At 37.8% G+C, this 18,317-nt stretch overlaps 1 protein-coding gene across 1 annotated transcript; it reads left to right on the forward strand.

Moving 5' to 3' along the window:
• The first annotated feature begins 16,230 nt into the window (after positions 1-16,230).
• On the forward strand, positions 16,231-17,199 carry LOC121031233 (olfactory receptor 11G2-like). Its single transcript, XM_040476423.1, has one exon. It carries the CDS (start codon positions 16,231-16,233, stop codon positions 17,197-17,199), a length of 969 nt encoding a protein of 322 aa, XP_040332357.1.
• The last annotated feature ends 1,118 nt before the right edge of the window (positions 17,200-18,317 follow it).

The raw sequence follows: 18,317 nt of genomic DNA on the forward strand, positions 1-18,317 counted from the left end.
ATATATGATTTCTTGTCCTCATAATTTCCCTCACACACCTCAACCACTACAAAAGAGTTGCATTATTTTCAAACCATACAATAAATTCTTACCTCCTCAAATACAGAGGATAACCTTGCAGCCTCCTTCATTTATTTCAATAATACGCACTAATATTTGAGCATTTATAGCTGCTAATCACAGAGATAAACCACATATATATTATCTTCAAATTATATTCCAAAATATATTTTTTTTGTCCCAGAACCTCTTTTTTTTAGTATGAAATTTATTGTCAAATTGGTTTCCATACAACACCCAGTGTTCATCCTAACAGGTGCCCTCCTCAATGCCCATCACCCACCCTCCTCACCCTCCCGCCTCCCACCAACACTCAGTTTATTCTCAGTTTTTAAGAGTCTCTTATGGTTTGACTCCCTCCCTTTTTTTTCATCCAAAATATTTTAAGCGAATAATCCATGTGAAATTAATAGAAAAGAGTGGGAAGGAGTCTTCTCAATTAAAAAAAAAAAGTCCTATATTTAAATAAAGCAAATAATGGCTTACAACAAACTAAGCCAATCTGCGAAGTCTTCAAGAACATCATAAGCATTATAAATCCCCAAAATAAATATTTTAGGATGGAGCTATATCCACTTGTGACAGGATAACTTCCTTTCCCCCCCAAATCACTCATTAGACTATTTCACTAAATATTTTTGAAAACAGTCACTTTACCTATTATATGCAACAACCCTCTAGAGCAGGTTATGCTCTATGCTTTGGCAGGTTATCCATGCCAAATTTTAAAGATTGGAAAACTGCAAATGTAAAGATATACCATGTTCATGGATTGGAAGAATTAATATTGTTAAAATGCCCATGCTATCCAAAGTAATCTAAAAATTCAGTGCAAATCCTGTCAAAATCACAACAGCATTTTTCACAAAACTAGAGCAAATAATTCTAAAATTTGCATGAAATCATAAAATACTTTGAATAACCAAATAAATCTTAAAAATAACAAAAGTGGTGGTATCACAATCCCAGACTTCAAAATATACTACAAAACTATAGTAATCAAAACAGTATGGTACTGGCACAAAAATAGACACTTAAATCGATGGAATAGAATAAACAGACAAGAAAATGAACCCACACTTATGGGTTCAATCTATAAGAAAGGAGGCACGAAAATACAGTGAGAAAAACAGCTTTTTCTATAAGCGGTGCTGGGAAAACTGGACAGTTACATCCAAAAAAATGAAACTGGACCACTTTCTTGCACCATACACAAAATCAAAATGTATTAAAGACCTAAATGTGAGAGCTAAATCCATAAAACTCCTAAAAGAAAATATAGGCAGTAATTTCTTTGACATCAGCGTTAGCAACATTTTTCTAGATAGGTCTCCACAAGAAAAGGAAACAAAAACAAAAATAAACTTCTGAGCCTAGACCAAAATAAAAATCTTATGCACAGCACCAGAAACCATCAGCAAAGTGAAAAGGCAACCTAGTCAACTGAAGATATTTGCAAATGATACATTCAATAAGGAGTTAATATCCAAAATAAAGAACTCATACAACTCATACCAAAAAAAAAAAATCCAATTTAAAAATGGACATAGACCTAAGTAGACATTTTTCCAAAGAAGACATACAAATGGCCACTAGAAACATGAAAACATGCTCAGCATCACTATCAGGGAAATGCAAATCAAAATCACAATTAGATTTCACCTTACACCTGTCAGAGTGGCTAAAATCAAAAAGTGTTGGTGAGGATGCGGAGAAAAAGGAACACTCATTCAGTGTTAGTACAGGCACTGTGAAAAATAATATGTATTTTCCTCAGAAAAGTAATAATAGAAATACCATATGATTCAGTAATTCCATTACTGGGTATTTATCCAAAGAAAGTGAAAATGCTAATTCAAAAAGTATATGTACCCCTCTATCTATTGCAGCATTATTTACAGAAGCCAAGATATAGAAGCAACTTATGTGTCCAACGATAGACAAATCGAAAAGGAAGATGTGGTTTAACAATGGAGTATTATGTAGCCATAAACAGAATGAGATCGTGCCATTTCTGATGACAACATGGATGGACCTAGAGGGTATTATGCTAGCTAAAATAAGTCAGAATGAAAAAGAAAAATGCCATATGATTTCATTTATATGTGGAATCTAAAATAAACAAAAAAACAAAAAAACAAATGAGACCTATAAATACAGTGAGCGAGCTGATGGTTGCCAGAGTGGGGTGGGATGATGGGAAAAATTGGTGAAGGGAAGTGGGATATACAGGCTTCCAGTTATGTAATGAAAAAGTCACAGGACTCAAAGGCACAGCATAAGAAATACAGTCAAGAGTATTGTAATAGTGTTGCATGGTGACAGATGTTAGCTACATTTCTGGTGAGCACAGAATCACATATAGACTTGTCAAATAACTATGTTGTATATCCCAAACTAATGTAATAATGGGTGTCAACTATACTCAAATTTAAAAAAAGAAAAAGAAAAAAACTAATTCAATTATGAAATTACCAAGTGTGTATATTTGGCCACTTCTCTCTCTTTCACCCAAATTTCACAGGGAACATAGCACTGTTCAGAGTCTTTACATATGGCCTCTGGAATGCTGACAAAGATAGGAACCTAAATATCCTGGGCCATACTGCCTAAAGTAGAGTCCATCCAACAGCCCTTGGGGTTTAGCTGCCATACCTTTAACAACATCTTGGCTAACAAAAAGAGGGCCTGAGAAGATCAGATTTAACCCAGGTACACCACTTCCTGACAATACCTTTCAGGTCTAGAGCTGATTGCTTTCCAGAGTTTGAATCCAAACACCTAATCAGGACCTGGTGTCCCTTGGGTACTCATAACTTAAGCAATTACTTTCAGGCCCAAAGTATATTTTCTCTTCAGCAGCAAAACGTCCTGTTTGGCTTCTGTTTGGCTTTATCCTGGGATATCCAAACTGGTATTACAGCTCTGAGATATCCAAACCCTGGGCTTTACTGTATGGGCTCAGCTACATACTGATAGGCTAAATAAGACAAGTGAGGCAATGGAGCTCACTGGCAATATCACAGAACCTCAGTTGCCTTGGCACCAATTCTAGGAAGAAAACACAAAGAAAGGAAAGCAGAAAACAAAAAGAAGGATGCCTGGGTGGCTCAGTTGGTTAAGCATCTGAATTTGGTTCAGGTCATGATCTCATGATTCATGAGCTTGAGCCCCGCATCAGGCTCTGTGCTGACAGCTCAGAACCTGGAGCCTGCTTTGGATTCTGTGTGTGTGTCTCTCTCTCCGACAATCCCACCCCCACCCCACTTGCACTCTGTCTCTCAGAAATGAATAAACATTAAAAAAAAGAAAATGGAAAGAGTCAAAAGCATAATAATAATAGAGTGATAGAAAAACATGGGTTCAAGTTTACATTTGAAGAATTTATCTAAAATTGAAACATCTAGAAAATTTCAATTTTTTTTTCAGAATGGCTGTCTCTTTTGGGGGAAGTGACATATCAGAGAAGACTGGTTTATGAGGTACTTCTGAAATTAAAAAGGGAAAGAACTAATTTGGAAAGTTACATACTAATGGGATACAACACAAATATTACTAATCACAAAATATTTTTAAAAGATTGTACCAAAAATTACATACTGTATTATTCCATTTATATAATATTCTTGAAATGACAAAATTCTAGAAATGGAGAACAGCTTAGTGGTTGCCCAGGGATTAAGAAGGAGATGGGACCAGAGGGAAGTGAGTGTGGCCATACAAGGAAAACACCAGGGATCCTCGTAGTGATAGAAATGTTTTTATCTTTCCTCTTACCAATGTCAATATCTTGTCTATGATATAGTACTATAGTTTTTCAAGCTGTTGCTATTGGTGAAAACTGGATAAAGAGTACATGGATTTCTCTGTGTTACTTCTTACAACTGAATGTGAGTCTACAATTACCTCCAAATAAAAAGTTTAATTAAAAAAATTAAACAGATGAACATAGGGGGACATAAAAGAGAGGTAAATAGAAAACAGACTCAACTATGGAGAACAAACTGAGGCTTGCTGGGCAGGAGATCAGTGGGTATTAAGGAGTGCATTTGTCATGATGAGCACTAGAAGTTGTAAGTGATGAACCACTAAATTCTACACCTGAAACTAGTATTACACTGTATGTTAATCAACTGGAATTTAAATAAAAACTTTAAAAAGGTGGGGGGCGGGGGGAGAGAAGAGTTAAAATGGCAGAGTAGGAGGAGGACCCTGGCTAGTCTCACTCCTCCAACACAGCTAGATCAACATCAAATCATTTTGAACACCTGGGAAATTGATGAGGCTTAGAACAATCTGCATAATTTGAGGGAGAGAACGTGGCAGGTACGTGGCGCAGAGAGGGAAATTGGGGGAGAGAAAAGCCGTGGTGCTGAGGGGTGGGAGCCTCTTCATGGAGAGAAAAAGACAAGGAGAGAGAGAGCAGTGTGTTGGGTTCGTGCAAGAAAAGTACTCCCCCAAAACCACTGACGAGTAACAGACTATAGAAAAATTTTGCAAACAATTGAGCTGAAATTCTGAGTTTTGGGAAATCTGGAGTAGGCCGGCAGCAATGCACCTGGGGAGAAGGGGAGTGGGGGCCTGAATGGACAGCCAACAGTGTAGGGGATCCCCTGGGCCATACTGGTAGAGAATGTTCCTCTCCCTGGAATGCATTGGGAAGAAAGTATATTGCCTCTCCAAGGACAAAAGCACCCAGTTGGTGCCTTTGAGCAGCCAATTAACAGCAGGGGACAGAAGCACATGTAGAGGGCAGCTATAGTGGTCGCAGCTTTTCCCTGTGCATCACCATAAGCTCTAGGCACCTGCACTGCTGTGCGACTACTTTTCTGGGACAGAACAGTGCCAGGCATAGCACTGCAGGGCTCTCTTCTAGAGGAGGGAAGCAGGTATGCCTGTTACCCAGTCCTGTAAGATTTGCACCGGAGATAAAACACAGGAGAGCTGTGGCACCCGGCACAGAAAGGTTGAGAGGAGGGATCTGACAGAAGCCCGGGACAGAGGAGGGAAGAGTGTTTGCCTGTCTGTGAGGGCTACCTGAAGAGAGGTGCCAGCTCCCTTACCTGGGACCAGAGAGCGGTGTGATGCCATCTTGCCCAACACACCAGCTTAGTCGGCCTTGAGTGAGCAACACAGCGCCCCCAGTGGAGGGGGAGTTGCTTACACCAATCCCCACTCCCCTGCATCTTAAAGGGGCTACGCGAGGTCAGGTCTGGCTGTGAGCCAGCACAGCAGGCCCTTTTTCCCTCAGAGGATGAGCATAACCTCCCTGTCCCCGACTCCCCCACATGCACCAAATTAACTGATCATAGAGTGCTCCAAAGCATCAGCTTCAGTTTTTCAGTTTTGATGGAAATACGAACAGGTGTTTTTTTTTTTTTTTTTTTGGTTTTTTTTTTTAAATAAAGACGTTTTTTTTTTTTTTTTTTTTTTTGGTTTTTTTTTTTAAATCAGGCTGATATTTTTTGTCTATTTGCTTTTTATTTTCTTTTCCCGTTTTATGGGTCAGGCTTCTTTTTCTTTCGTTCTTTTTCTTCTTTTTTTCTTTATTTTTCTTTGGAATCAGGCTTATAGTCTTCTGTTTGTCTATTTGGAGATTTTTGTTCTTTTCCTTTTATTTTGCTTCAGATCTTTTGTTGTTGTTTTAAACCAGGCTTATTTTAACAAACAAATCAAAACATACCAGTTGAAGGTCCAAACACTCCCCACTACAAGCAAAGGGGAACTCTGCAGGGGACTGACCTGGGGAAAAGAGCAGCCAAATCACAACAGCAGAGTGCACACAGCATGTACCAGAAACACTTCCTGAAGCACCAGGCTCTGGGAAGTGTATAACCCCTTCTTCATATAGCATTACCCTCAGGAGCAGGAAACAGAACAAGCTTTCATAACACACACAAACCAGAAATCTAGATGAAATGACAAGATGGAGGAATTCTCCCCCAAAGAAAGATCACAAAGAAACCACAGCCAGGGATTTGCTCAAAAGAGATATAACTAATATATAAGAACAAGAATTTAGAACAACAGTCATAAAAATACTAGCTGGGCTTGAAAATAAAAAGCAAAAAGACACCAGAGAAATCCTTCCTGCAGAGATAAAAGTCTTAAAAACTAGTCAGGCTGAAATTAAAAAATACTATAATGGAGATGCAAAACCAACTGGATGTAATCACAATGAGGATGGAAAAAGCAGAGGATTGAGTAAGTGATATAGTAGACAAAACTGTGGAAAATAATGAAGTTAAAAAGTAAAGGGAAAGAAAACTATTAGATCATGAATATAGACTTAGGGAAATCCACAATTCCAGAAAGTACGATAATATCCATATCATCAGAGTCCCAGGAGAAAAGCAGGAAAAAGGAACAGGTTTATTTAGACAAATTATAGCTGAAAGCATCACTAATCTGGGGAAGGTAACAGACATCCAAGTCCAAGAGGCACAGAGAACTCCCCTAAAAATCAACAAAAACAGATCAATACCAAGACATACCATAGTGAAACTCGCAAAATACAAAGATAAAGAGAATTCTGAAAGCAGCTAGGGACAAAAGGACCTTAATATACAAGGGTAGACACACAAGGTTAGCAGCAGACACTTGGCAGGCCAGAAGGGAGTGGCATGATATATTCAATGTGCTAAACATGAAAAATACACAAGCAAAAATACTTTATCCAACAAGGCTGTCATTCAGAACATAAGGAGAGAGAAAGAGTTTCCAAGACAAGCAAAAACTGAGAGTTTGTGAACACTAAACCAGCTCTGCAAGAATTATTAAAGGGTACACTTTGAGTTGGAAAGAGAGACCAAAAGCAACAAAGACTGGAAAGGAACAGAGACAATCTACAAGAACAGTGATTTTACAGGCAATACAATGGCATTAAATTCATATTGATCAATAATTACTCTGAATGTAAATGGACTAAATGTGCCAATGAAAAGAGAGAAGGTATCAGAATAGCTTTAAAAAAAAATGAGACCCATAATATGTTGCTTACAAGAGACTCGTTTTAGAACCCAAAGACACTTCTGGGTAGAAACTGAGGGGGGCGGAGACCCATCATGCTAACAGACATCAAAAGAAAGTTGGAGTAGCCATACACATATCAGATAAACTAGATTTTAAAACAAAGACTTTAATAAGAGATGAAGAAGAGCACTGTATCATAATAAAGGGGTCTATCCAACAAGATCTGACAATTATAAATATTTATGTCCCAAATTTGAAATGCCCAAATATATAAATCAACTAATAACAAACTTAAAGAAATGCATTTGATAATAATACATTAATAGTAGGGAACTTTAACACCCCACTTATAGCAATGGACAGATCATGTAAGCAGAAGATCAACAAGGAAACAATGGCTTTGAATGACACATTGGACCCAATGGAATTAACAGATATATCTAGAGCATTTCACCCTAAAGCAACAGATAAACATTCTTTTTGACTGCACATAGAACATTCTCCAGAAAAGACCACATACAGGGTCACAAATAAGGCCTCGGCCAGTAAAAAAAAAAAAAAAAAAAAAAAAAAAAAAAAAAAAAAGATTGAGATAAGGCCATGCATATTTTCGGACCAAAACATCACGAAACTTGAAGTCAACCACAAAAAGAAAGACTGCAAATAATGGAAGTTCAACAACATCCTATTAAAGAATTAAAGGGTTAATTAGGAAACTAAAAAAGAAATTAAAAATACATGGAAGTCAATGAAAATGAAAACATGACAGTCCAAAACTTTTGGCATGCAGTGAAAGCAGTCATAAGAGGGAAGTATATGGCAATCTGGGTTTTCCTCAAGAAGTAAGAAAATTCTAAAATACACAACCTAACACTAAACTTAAAGGAGCTGGAAAAATAACAGCAAATAAAGCCTAAAACCAGCATATGGAGGGAAATAATAAAGATTAGACCAGAAATAAATGATATAAAAATTTAAAAAACAGAACAGATCAACAAAACTAGGAGCTGATTCTTTGAAAGATTAACAAAACTGATAAACTCCTAGCCAGACTTATCATAAAGAAAAGAGAAATGACCCAAATAAATAAAAACACAAATGAAAGAGGAGAGATCACAATCTCTCCTGAAATGGAGAGATTCCAATCTACTGAAATGGAATCAGTAATCAGAAATTTCCCAACAACAAAAGTCCAGGGCCAGATGGCTTCCCTGGGGAATTCTACCAAACATTTAAAAAAGAATTAATACCTATTCTTCTCAAACTGTTCCAAAAAATAGAAATGGAAGGAAAACTTCCAAACTCATCTATGAGGACATTACCTTGATTCCAAAAACAGACAAAGAACCCCTAAGAAGGAGAATTACACACCAATTGTCAGAGTGGTTCAATATTCACAAATCAATCAACATGATACACCACGCTTGGTGTGATCCTCTCAATAGATGCAAAAAAAGCATTTACAAAATACAACATCCTTTCTTGATAAAAACCCTCAAGAAAGTGGGATAGAAGGAATCTACCTCAACATCATAAAATCCATATATGAAAGACCCACAGCTAATACCATTCTCAATGGGGAAAAATTGAGAGCTTTTATCCTAAGGTCAGGAACATGACACCAGTGTTGTTCAACATAGTACTGGAAGTCCTAGCCTCACAATCACACAACAAAAAGAAATAAAAGACATACAGATTGGCAAGGAAGAAGTCAAACTTTCACTCTTCTCAGATGACATGATACTCTTCATGGAAAATCTAGGAGACTCCACCAGTATATTGCTGGAACAGACACATGAGTTGAGTAAAATCGCAGAATACATAAACAACATACAGAAATATCTTGCATTTCTACACACCAATAATGAAGCATTAGAAAAGTAATCAAAGAATCGACCCTATTTACAATTGCACAAAATCCATAAGATACTTATGAATAAACCTAACAAAAGAGGTAAAAGATCTATACTCTGTAAACTCTAGAACACTTATGAAACAAATTGAAAAAGACACAAAGAAATGAAAAAATATCCCATGCTCCTGGACTGGAAGAACAAATATTGTTGAAATGTCTATACCACCCAAAGCAATCTGCATATTCAATGTAATCCGTATCAAAATACCACCAGCATTTTTGCACAGCTAGAACAAACAGTTCTAAAATTTGTGTGGAACCAGAAAAGACCCCAAAAGGCCAAAGTAATGTTGAAAACCAAAAACAAAGTTGGAGGTGTCACAATTCTGGACTTCAAGCTGTATTACAAAGCTGTAATCATCCAGATAGTATGGTATTGGCACAAAAACAGACACATACATCAATGGAATAGAATAGAGAACACAGAAGTGGACCCACAACTATATGGCCAACTAATCTTTGACAAAGCAGGAAAGCATATCCAATGGAAAAAAAAAGTCTCTTCAACAAATGGCGCTGGGAAAACTGGAAAGCAACATGCAGAAGAATGAAACTGGACCACTTTCTTACACCATACACAAAATAAATTCAAAATTGGTGAGACACCTAAATATGAGGCATAAATCATCAAGATCTAGAGGAGAACACAGGCAGCAGCCTCCTGACCTTGTCTGTAGCAACTTCTTATTAGACACATCTCCAGAGGCAAGGGAAATAAAAACAAATATGAACTATTGGGACTTCATCAAGATAAAAATCTTCTGCACAGTGAGGGAAACAATCGACAAAACTAAAAGGCAGCCTATGGAATGAATGAAGATATGTGCAAATGATACATTGGGTAAAGGGTTAGTATCAAAAATCTATAAGGAACTTATCAAACTGAACATGCAAAAAATAAATAATCCAGGGGCGCCTGGGTGGCTCAGTCGGTTAAGTGTCTGACTTTGGCTCAGGTCATGATCTCACGATCCATGGGTTCGAGCCCCGCGTCAGGCTCTGTGCTGAGAGCTCAGAGCCTGGAGCCTGTTTCAGATTCTGTGTCTCCCTCTTTCTCTGACCCTCCCCTGTTCACGCTCCGTCTCCCTCTGTCTCAAAAATAAATAAACGTTAAAAAATTTTTTTTAAAAAAATAAATAATTCAGTTAAGAAACTGGCAGAAGACATGAATAGACACTTCTTCAAAGAAGACATGCAAATGGCCAACAAACACATGAAAAGATGCTCAAAATCATTCATCATCAGAAAATACAAATCAAAACCACAGTGAGATACCACCTCACACCTGTCAGAATGGATAAAATGAATAACTCAAGAAACAAAAATGTGGGGAGGATGTGGAGAAAGGGGAACCTTCCTACACTGTTGGTGGGAAGGAAAACTGATGCAGCCACACTGGAAAACAGTGTAGAGGTGCCTCAGAAAGTTAAAGATGGAACTACCCAATGTCCCAGCAATTGCACTACTAGGTATTTTCCAGAGGATTCAAAAATACTGATTCAAAGGGGCATAAGCACCCCAATGTTTATAGCAGCATTATCAACAGTAGCCAAATTATGGAAAGAGCACAACTGTTCATCAACTGATGAATGGATAAAGAAGTGGTATGCATATACTATGGAATATTACTCAGCCACCAAAACAATAAAATCTGGCCATTTACAATGATGTGGATAGAACTAGAGTGTATTATGCTAAGCAAAATAAGTCAGTCAGAGAAAGACAAATACCATATGATTTCACTCATGTGGAATTTAAGAAATAAAACAGATGAACATAGGGGAAGGCACAGAAAAATAAAACAAGATATAGACAGAGAAGGAGGCAAACCATAAGAGACTCTTAAAGATAGAGAACAAACTGAGGGTTGCTGGAGGGGAGGTGGGTGGGAACGTGAGCTAAACGGGTGATGGACATTAAGAAGAGCAGTTGTTGTGATGAGCCCTGGGTGTTGTATATAGGGGATGAATCACTAAATTCCTCCTGAAACCAATACTACACGATATGTTAAACTGGAGGGATCACTAAATTCTACTCCTGAAACCAATACTACACTATATGTTAAATGAAATCTTGGAGGGAAAAAAAAGAAAAAGTTCTCAGATCGGTATGCTGGCGTAATGAACTGATTGTGGGTCAGGCTGGCCTCTTGTGTCAATAAAACATTTCTCTCTTCTCTTTTTTCCTTTATCTCATTAGTTCTTTAATAAATACCTATTGCATATACACAAACAGAAAGAATAAAAAAAATTAAAAATAAAGATTGTACCAAAGAGTTTAGACCTCCATCATCAAAGTGACAAAGACTCAATACATTTTCAAAAGCAAGTCATTGAGGGCAGAAGTTAAGGAGGTTAAAAAGGAGTGTCCAAGTGCAATATGAAAGCATTAGTGGGTTGAAAACTTCCAGAAACATCAATCGTACTTCCAAAATGGAAAAATTAGAGTATCCTTAATTAGCACCAGAAGAAAAAAGAGGAATTAGGGCCAGCAGTTAATGTTACTCAGAAATATTTGTCCCAAGTTACTTTCTGCAGGAACTGTTGGACAGTGAACAGAGTGAGTAGGCTGTTTCCACTCTTGCTTTCTCAGCTTGGATTAGAGACATTCTGGCTGGTTCCTGCCACTTCATACCTGTGTGCTAAAATGACTAAAACTTAGAGAAGAGAGAAGGAGCCTAACATGAGTTAGTGTCTGATAGAAGAAGGTGACATCTGAAACGGGTCTGACTCCCACCTTCCTATGAACCATGCCCAAGAAGTCAAATGTACCTCACTGTCAGTGTAAGACTACTATGTATCTGTTTAAGCAGCAAAGAATGAAAAGGATATAAAGTTTTCCCCTTGTACAGGGTTCTTTGCTGAAACTTTTGCCGAAGTACCTTATTACCCTAAAAGCTCTCTGTGGGAAATGACTGCTTTGAATAAATCTTTGTTCACAATGGGCACTCATTTTTCAATGAAAAATTTTATACCAAGGTAAGCAGCAAGTAAAACCATAGACAGAAGCTTCTGAACAACCTGATCAAGTTAGTGTTGAAGTAAAAATATTTTAAAAATAAAGGAAGCAGAAAATAATAATAAAAATAATGTTAATAGAACAATGACCAAGAAAGAATAGACAGGTTGAAGCTATAGGCAGATTAAATATAATTTTTCACTACAAGACTTTTATTTGTGGAAAGTAAATAAACCAAGTTGAATTATAGCCAAATATAAAGTCTTACTCTCTGTATGCTTCTATTTAATCATTTAAACTGGTAAGACTATCTTCAAAAAAATTTATGAGTATTATATATCAGATAATACACATGAAATATGTTGACATAGTAATTGGCACATAACAGGTACTAAAAGCTATCATCCAAGCATGATATAAATCTAGAAAGAGTATTTATATCCATTGGAGGAAGATAATTTTAAAATATAAAGAGACATAGAATCCTTGGGGTTGAGGCAGGCTCTGAGAGAGGCTCTAAATGTTGAATGAAACCAGGTTTTTCTACTCTCAAAGCCTGAAAGCCACTGGATAGTTCCAGCAGGTGTCAGTTCTGGCTGCCAGGGGGCTGCAGGGGGAGTAGAATTTTCAAACAACACTACACTGGGTGATGAAGATTGGTGGGGAAATTTCTCTTAGTGGACAATTGGGGAGATACTCAGGATTTGGGGATTTGTTAAAGTGAACTTAAGTGCACATGTGAGGGAAAGGGAACTCCAGGAGCTTTGAAGCAACTGGTGACATCCAATGAGGCTGGTTTTTAAAATCCAGAACCAGTCTGGAGGTGTAAGGTAAGCAGCAGAGCAGAGGGGCCATTATTAGGTGACAGTCTCACCAATGGATTCAGGGAGGCCCTTTCGCCTTTGAGTTCATGACACACTTGGGGTTTGATTGATGCACTGTGATTGTCCCTGCTGCTCCTGAGGGGTGGCCTCCAGGGACAATATGTGGCCAGAAAGGGATGCATAATAAAACGAATGGAGAGTTCCCTGACACTCTATTCCATTTTGTGTAACAAAGAGAATCCTTTGTGAGGCTCAAACTGTGAGAGAGAGCCACCAGGAATCCAAAATCCTGCACACCTAGACCCTCAAAGAGGGCACAGGTGGGAGCCCCTCAACTGCTACCAAAAATATTGCTACAGAAAAAAAATTGTAATATTGCTACAGAAAAAAGGGCTGTGAATTTTCTTTTGTAGTTTTAATCTATGAATATGTCTTATATTTTAGAGAAAGTATGTAAAATAATACATAATGTTTTTTAACAAAGCCTTCATTCTTCCTTGCAGGGCACCTCAAATGTCTATCCAGAATATGTCTGTTTAAAAATCTCATCAGGAAAACCTGAGCTGACACTTCTGCTTTGCATTATCTTCCAGATAAAAGATGAGGGAAGGCAGTGGGTCTCATATCACTTCAGAGGACATAAAATATTTGTAAGTAATGGGTATTGATTTTCATTAAGTATTATAAAGATTTAAGAACTCCTTTGGGGCCTGGGTGGCTCAGTGGGTTAAGTGTCCAACTTCGGCTCAGGTCATGATCTCGCGGTTTGAGTTCTAGCCCCATATTGGGCTTTGTGCTGACAGTTCAGAGCCTTGAGCCTGCTTTAGGCTCTGTGTCTCCCTCTCTCTCTGTGACTCATCTCTCTCTCTCTCTCCCTCCCTTTCTCTCTGTCTCTCTCAAAATAAATAAACATTACCAAAAAAAGACTTAAGAACTCCTCTATCTGCAGTGAAAGGAAAGATCAACATGTGGTCACAGGTAGAACCCACAGTGACCCCCAGGCAGGGAGAGAAGGACTTAGAACAGTGAGGCAGGAACAGAGGGATTCTCAAAGACCAAGAAGTCTGCTCCTGAATTGAGAAAGGAAGGGAGAGAACTCACAACACTCCCAAGTTTTATTACAGAAAAGAATTTGAATGAAAATCTGCTTCTGTCTGGATGTTTTTTTCTTCCCTCTTTAACAACCGTTCGTTCATTTAAGATCCACCCTCAAAATATTGAAGACTTCTTCTCGAGGGCTCCTTATGCTTTCTTTAAATAAATCTAGCCAAAAGTGAAAGGAATGTTTCTCATTCAAATAAAACCACCCCAAAACGTACTTTCCTTCCACTCTTGTTCTTACCATGTTTCTTTGCCCCGTTCACATGCAGTCTCACCCACCATTGTCAGTTCCACTGTATAAGTAAAACTATGGCCACAGAAAAGAGTGTGGGAGCACTATGTACTTTAGTTAAATTATAGAAAATTTAGGTTGTCTAGTTCTGGGCTAAAGCATCTTATCCTTCCTTACAATCACTGAGTTTCCAGCCCAAAGCCTCCTTCAATGAGCCCACAATCTTGGATTTATGGTTTATAGCTTTCCCAATTTCAGCTCACCAGTCTGTTTGTGTGCCATGTTTGCTCTCTGAAGGAACACAATAATCTTCTCATACTTGGTCACCTTTTGGTATTTAATGGAAACTGCTGTCCTCAAGATACCTGCTCACTATCTTAGCTAACATACCTGAAGTCAACTATATAGAAAGACTATGAGAAATATATACATAATCTTTTCTTATGGTATATGGCCTCAGTTCCTAACACAGCTTTCCTGAGGTTAACCTTCCATATTCACAAGTGTAAATTTGAATAACCAAGTTGCACGTGAATAAACTGAATCAAAAACAATAAGGAAACAGCTAATATATACCTAGCTGACAGCCATGTAGAAAAAATAAGTTGGGTTTTAGAATCAACATACTCAGAGGGAAATGAAACTCAATGCTACATTTAGAAATGTGGAAGTGCTTGTCTGTCTCGTTTGTTTGTTTGTTTGTTGTTTGTTTGTTTGTTTTAAGGCTCTAGAACTAGAGATTTTTGAAAGAAGAGTAGAATTTAATGAAATAATGAACATTAAGTGACTGCCACAATAAATATTTAATACATGACAGTGGTTGGCATTATACTTACTATTTTAGGAGTCAATGTGTTTTAAAGAAGTGTCCAAAAGTGTGTTCGTGTCATTAAAGGTTCCCAGAATTAGGACACAGGGCAGGTCAAAGATGAATGAAGGATATAAGATAGTGATTTCCAGCTTTGGTGAGTAGCTTTATTAAAGTCCTTCTTTATTATAAACAAGAATCTGGTTCAAAGAAGGGAAAGTTATAATACATGCACAATATATTTTTACAGCCATCTGAGAAAAATAGGGTCCATGATAACAAGGTTTATGGGAAAACGTCTGAACTGAATGTCCAAATGCCTAGGTTTTTAGACCTGTTTCCTCCACCAAAAGTGAACATGACCTTGGATTAGTCTAACCTCTCTGGTTTCAGTTTCTGTGATAAGAAGAATTAAGCTTGATAATCTCTGAGGTCCCTTCTGCCACTAACACTCTACACTGGTATATTTCTGTCACAGTTTTAGAGTTAAATATATGCTTTTGTTTCTTTTTTATTGTTTTTTATATAGGATAATTCATCACTATGAATCAAAAAGATGATGAAGCATCTGAGCTAAGAGACAGGTGTTCCTCTACTTGCCTCTATCTATTTTTCTATTTGAGAACCAGAATCTCCTAATAAAGGAGTGAAGCCAACTAGGGTACTTTTGGCATCAAATTAGCTGTTGCTCAGCAAGTAGAAGTTAAATACAGGTATAAGAAGCTAATAGGTATGTTAACTAACTGGGATTAAAATTAAAACTTTTTTTAAAAGAAGCTAATAAGTACTCGCTAAAATGGAATTTGTGGCACTGTCTTCAGCACTCTGCTTTAGTCAACAGAGCTATTCTGGACAGATCTCCTGACAACACCATGTTACTGACAACAAAGTAAGTAAGATGCTCTTTTTTTACTGACCTGGTTCAATTTCAGGTTATATTTAAACTTTGATTTTTCTTTAAATTTTCCAAAATGCTATACAAAATTTTCTTTTCAACAAGAATAAATGTTCTTTTCAACAAAAATATGAGTATATTCTAGAACGATACATCAAAAAAGAATTGATTTAAGTGCAAACAGAGAAAACAATTTGGATTCTATGGGCCAATGAAATTTATACTCTGAAAATGGAGATTGATAGAGTAGGGGCTGTGGGAGCATACAAGTTTCTCCCAGAACCCTGATCTCACTGGGCGAAGCCAGATCCTGGGAAATGAGTCACTGACTTAAGAACCATACAGAGCCTGTTCATGAAAGTGCATTAAAGGAGTATCTAAGAGTCAGAAGAAATAAAAATAACTTTTAAAGAGAGGGCAAATGACTCATATAATGCTTATTGCTCATTCCCTTCACAGATTAGAATGAGTATGTCAGAAGCCAACAATATCTCTGGGTCTGTGAGTGAGTTCATCCTCCTGGGCTTCCCATGCCGCAGGGAGATCCAGATCCTCCTCTTTGTCATCTTCTCCCTCATCTACCTTCTGACTCTCATGGGGAACACATCCATCATCTGTGCCGTGTGGTCAAGCCGGAAACTCCACACACCCATGTACATCCTCCTGGCCAACTTCTCCTTCCTGGAGATCTGCTATGTCAGTTCTGATGTGCCCAAAATGTTGGCCAACATCATCTCCCAGACTAAGAGTATCTCCTATGCTGGCTGCCTGCTTCAGTTCTACTTTTTCTTTTCTATGTGTGCTGCTGAAGGCTACTTTCTGTCTGCAATGTCCTTTGATCGGTTCCTTGCTATCTGTCGACCTCTACGTTACCCCACCATCATGACTTACCATCTATGTGCCCGATTAGTGGTTTTCTGCTGGGTAGGTGGCTTTCTATCCATACTCATGCCTGCAGTTCTCATGTCCCAGGTGCCCTTCTGTGGCCCTAACATCATTGACCATTTTTTCTGTGACCTGGGACCATTGCTAGCCCTGTCCTGTGCTCCAGTTCCCAAAACTACTCTAACTTGTGCTACTGTAAGTTCTCTTATCATCTTTATCACCTTCCTCTACATTCTAGGGTCCTATAGCTTAGTTTTGCGTGCTGTACTTCGGGTCCCAGCTGGCTCAGGTAGGAACAAAGCCTTTTCTACATGTGCCTCACATTTCTTGGTGGTTTCCCTGTTCTATGGATCAGTCATGGTGATGTATGTGAGTCCAGGTTCCAGGAGCCATCCTGGAACACAGAAATTTGTGACCCTGTTTTACTGCATGGCAACCCCATTCTTTAATCCTTTGATTTACAGTCTTCGGAACAAAGATATGAAAGATGCACTCAAGAAAGTCCTGGGAGCACCATCAAAAGAAATTACTAAAAATAAAGAGAAATGATATAAATTTTCGTATAATTCTCTCAGAAACATAGAATTTCTCTCACTGGGAGAAAAACTATCTTCTGGGCATGTCTGAGTGTTCAATTCCTTACTCCCATGACAATGTGACTCGTTATACACAAAGAATTCTCATCCTGTCTCAAAAGCAAATATCCACAGTCTTAAAGGTCTATTGTGGAAAATTCTGTACAATTTTCATGCATCAATGTATCATTCTCTGTTTTGTCATTTTTTGAAGGCCTAAAACAAATCTAATCAAGTTGAGAAGTACAAAGCTAACGCTTATGCTTCCTACTTGTATCTTGGCGTTTATCCTAGAAACAAAACATTTTTGTGTTTCAAATGTATCACTATTTTTCTCCTTTCCAATTACAGGTTTTTCTATAATGAAATGTAGCATCTACTCACTGCACTAACAAAAATTCAATTGCTTTATTTATAAGATCAATAACCCAGTATCTGTCAATGAAATCTGTTTTTCATCTGTGTTTTCGTTCATCTGTGTTGTTAAAGTGTCCAGTTTACATAGCAAATGGAAACAGGAAATGATATGGTTGCTTCTTATTGAAACTTCTTAGTCCAGTTTTGAAGAGAATGCACAAAAGGATACATTCACGTATGCCAAATCATTAAGTATTCCTTACCCAAACCTGGGTTTCAGCACCTTCTAAGCTTTTAGTTGAAGAACATGTACTGTTACAGAAAATAGGCATGAGAAACCAGGGAATAAATTCTGTCAGCCAAAATATAAGATACTGTCAGGCAACTGGCACTTAATATTAAACTTTTGACCTGGCCTGATCATCTTCCCATCCTTGGAAATGTTCATATTTTAAACTATGGCACAAAATTCCCTTTTTCTGGGGTCAGTTTGTGAAGTTGTCTCCTAATGTTGAAAAAAAAAATGGTTTGACTGACAACATCCAACCCAGACCAGACCTCAATTTAGTTTTTCATGCAAAAATAGATATTTTAAAGTCTTCTTTCAAGTTATTTTGGCTTTGGGGATATTTCTGTAACAAAATATGCTGAGTGATGAAGCTTCCTAGACCACCAAGGGAAAATTCAAGACAACCTACAGTACTGAAAGGTTAGTGTCTCTTTGTCTGATTACCG

Source organism: Herpailurus yagouaroundi, unplaced genomic scaffold (genome assembly GCF_014898765.1).
Source record: "Herpailurus yagouaroundi ecotype Mexico unplaced genomic scaffold, PumYag 141, whole genome shotgun sequence".
NCBI lineage: Eukaryota > Metazoa > Chordata > Mammalia > Carnivora > Felidae > Herpailurus > Herpailurus yagouaroundi.

Bases quoted from the DNA above. Each gene is read 5' to 3' on its own strand.
- LOC121031233 (XM_040476423.1), top strand. From the start codon at position 16,231: ATGAGTATGTCAGAAGCCAACAATATCTCTGGGTCTGTGAGTGAGTTC.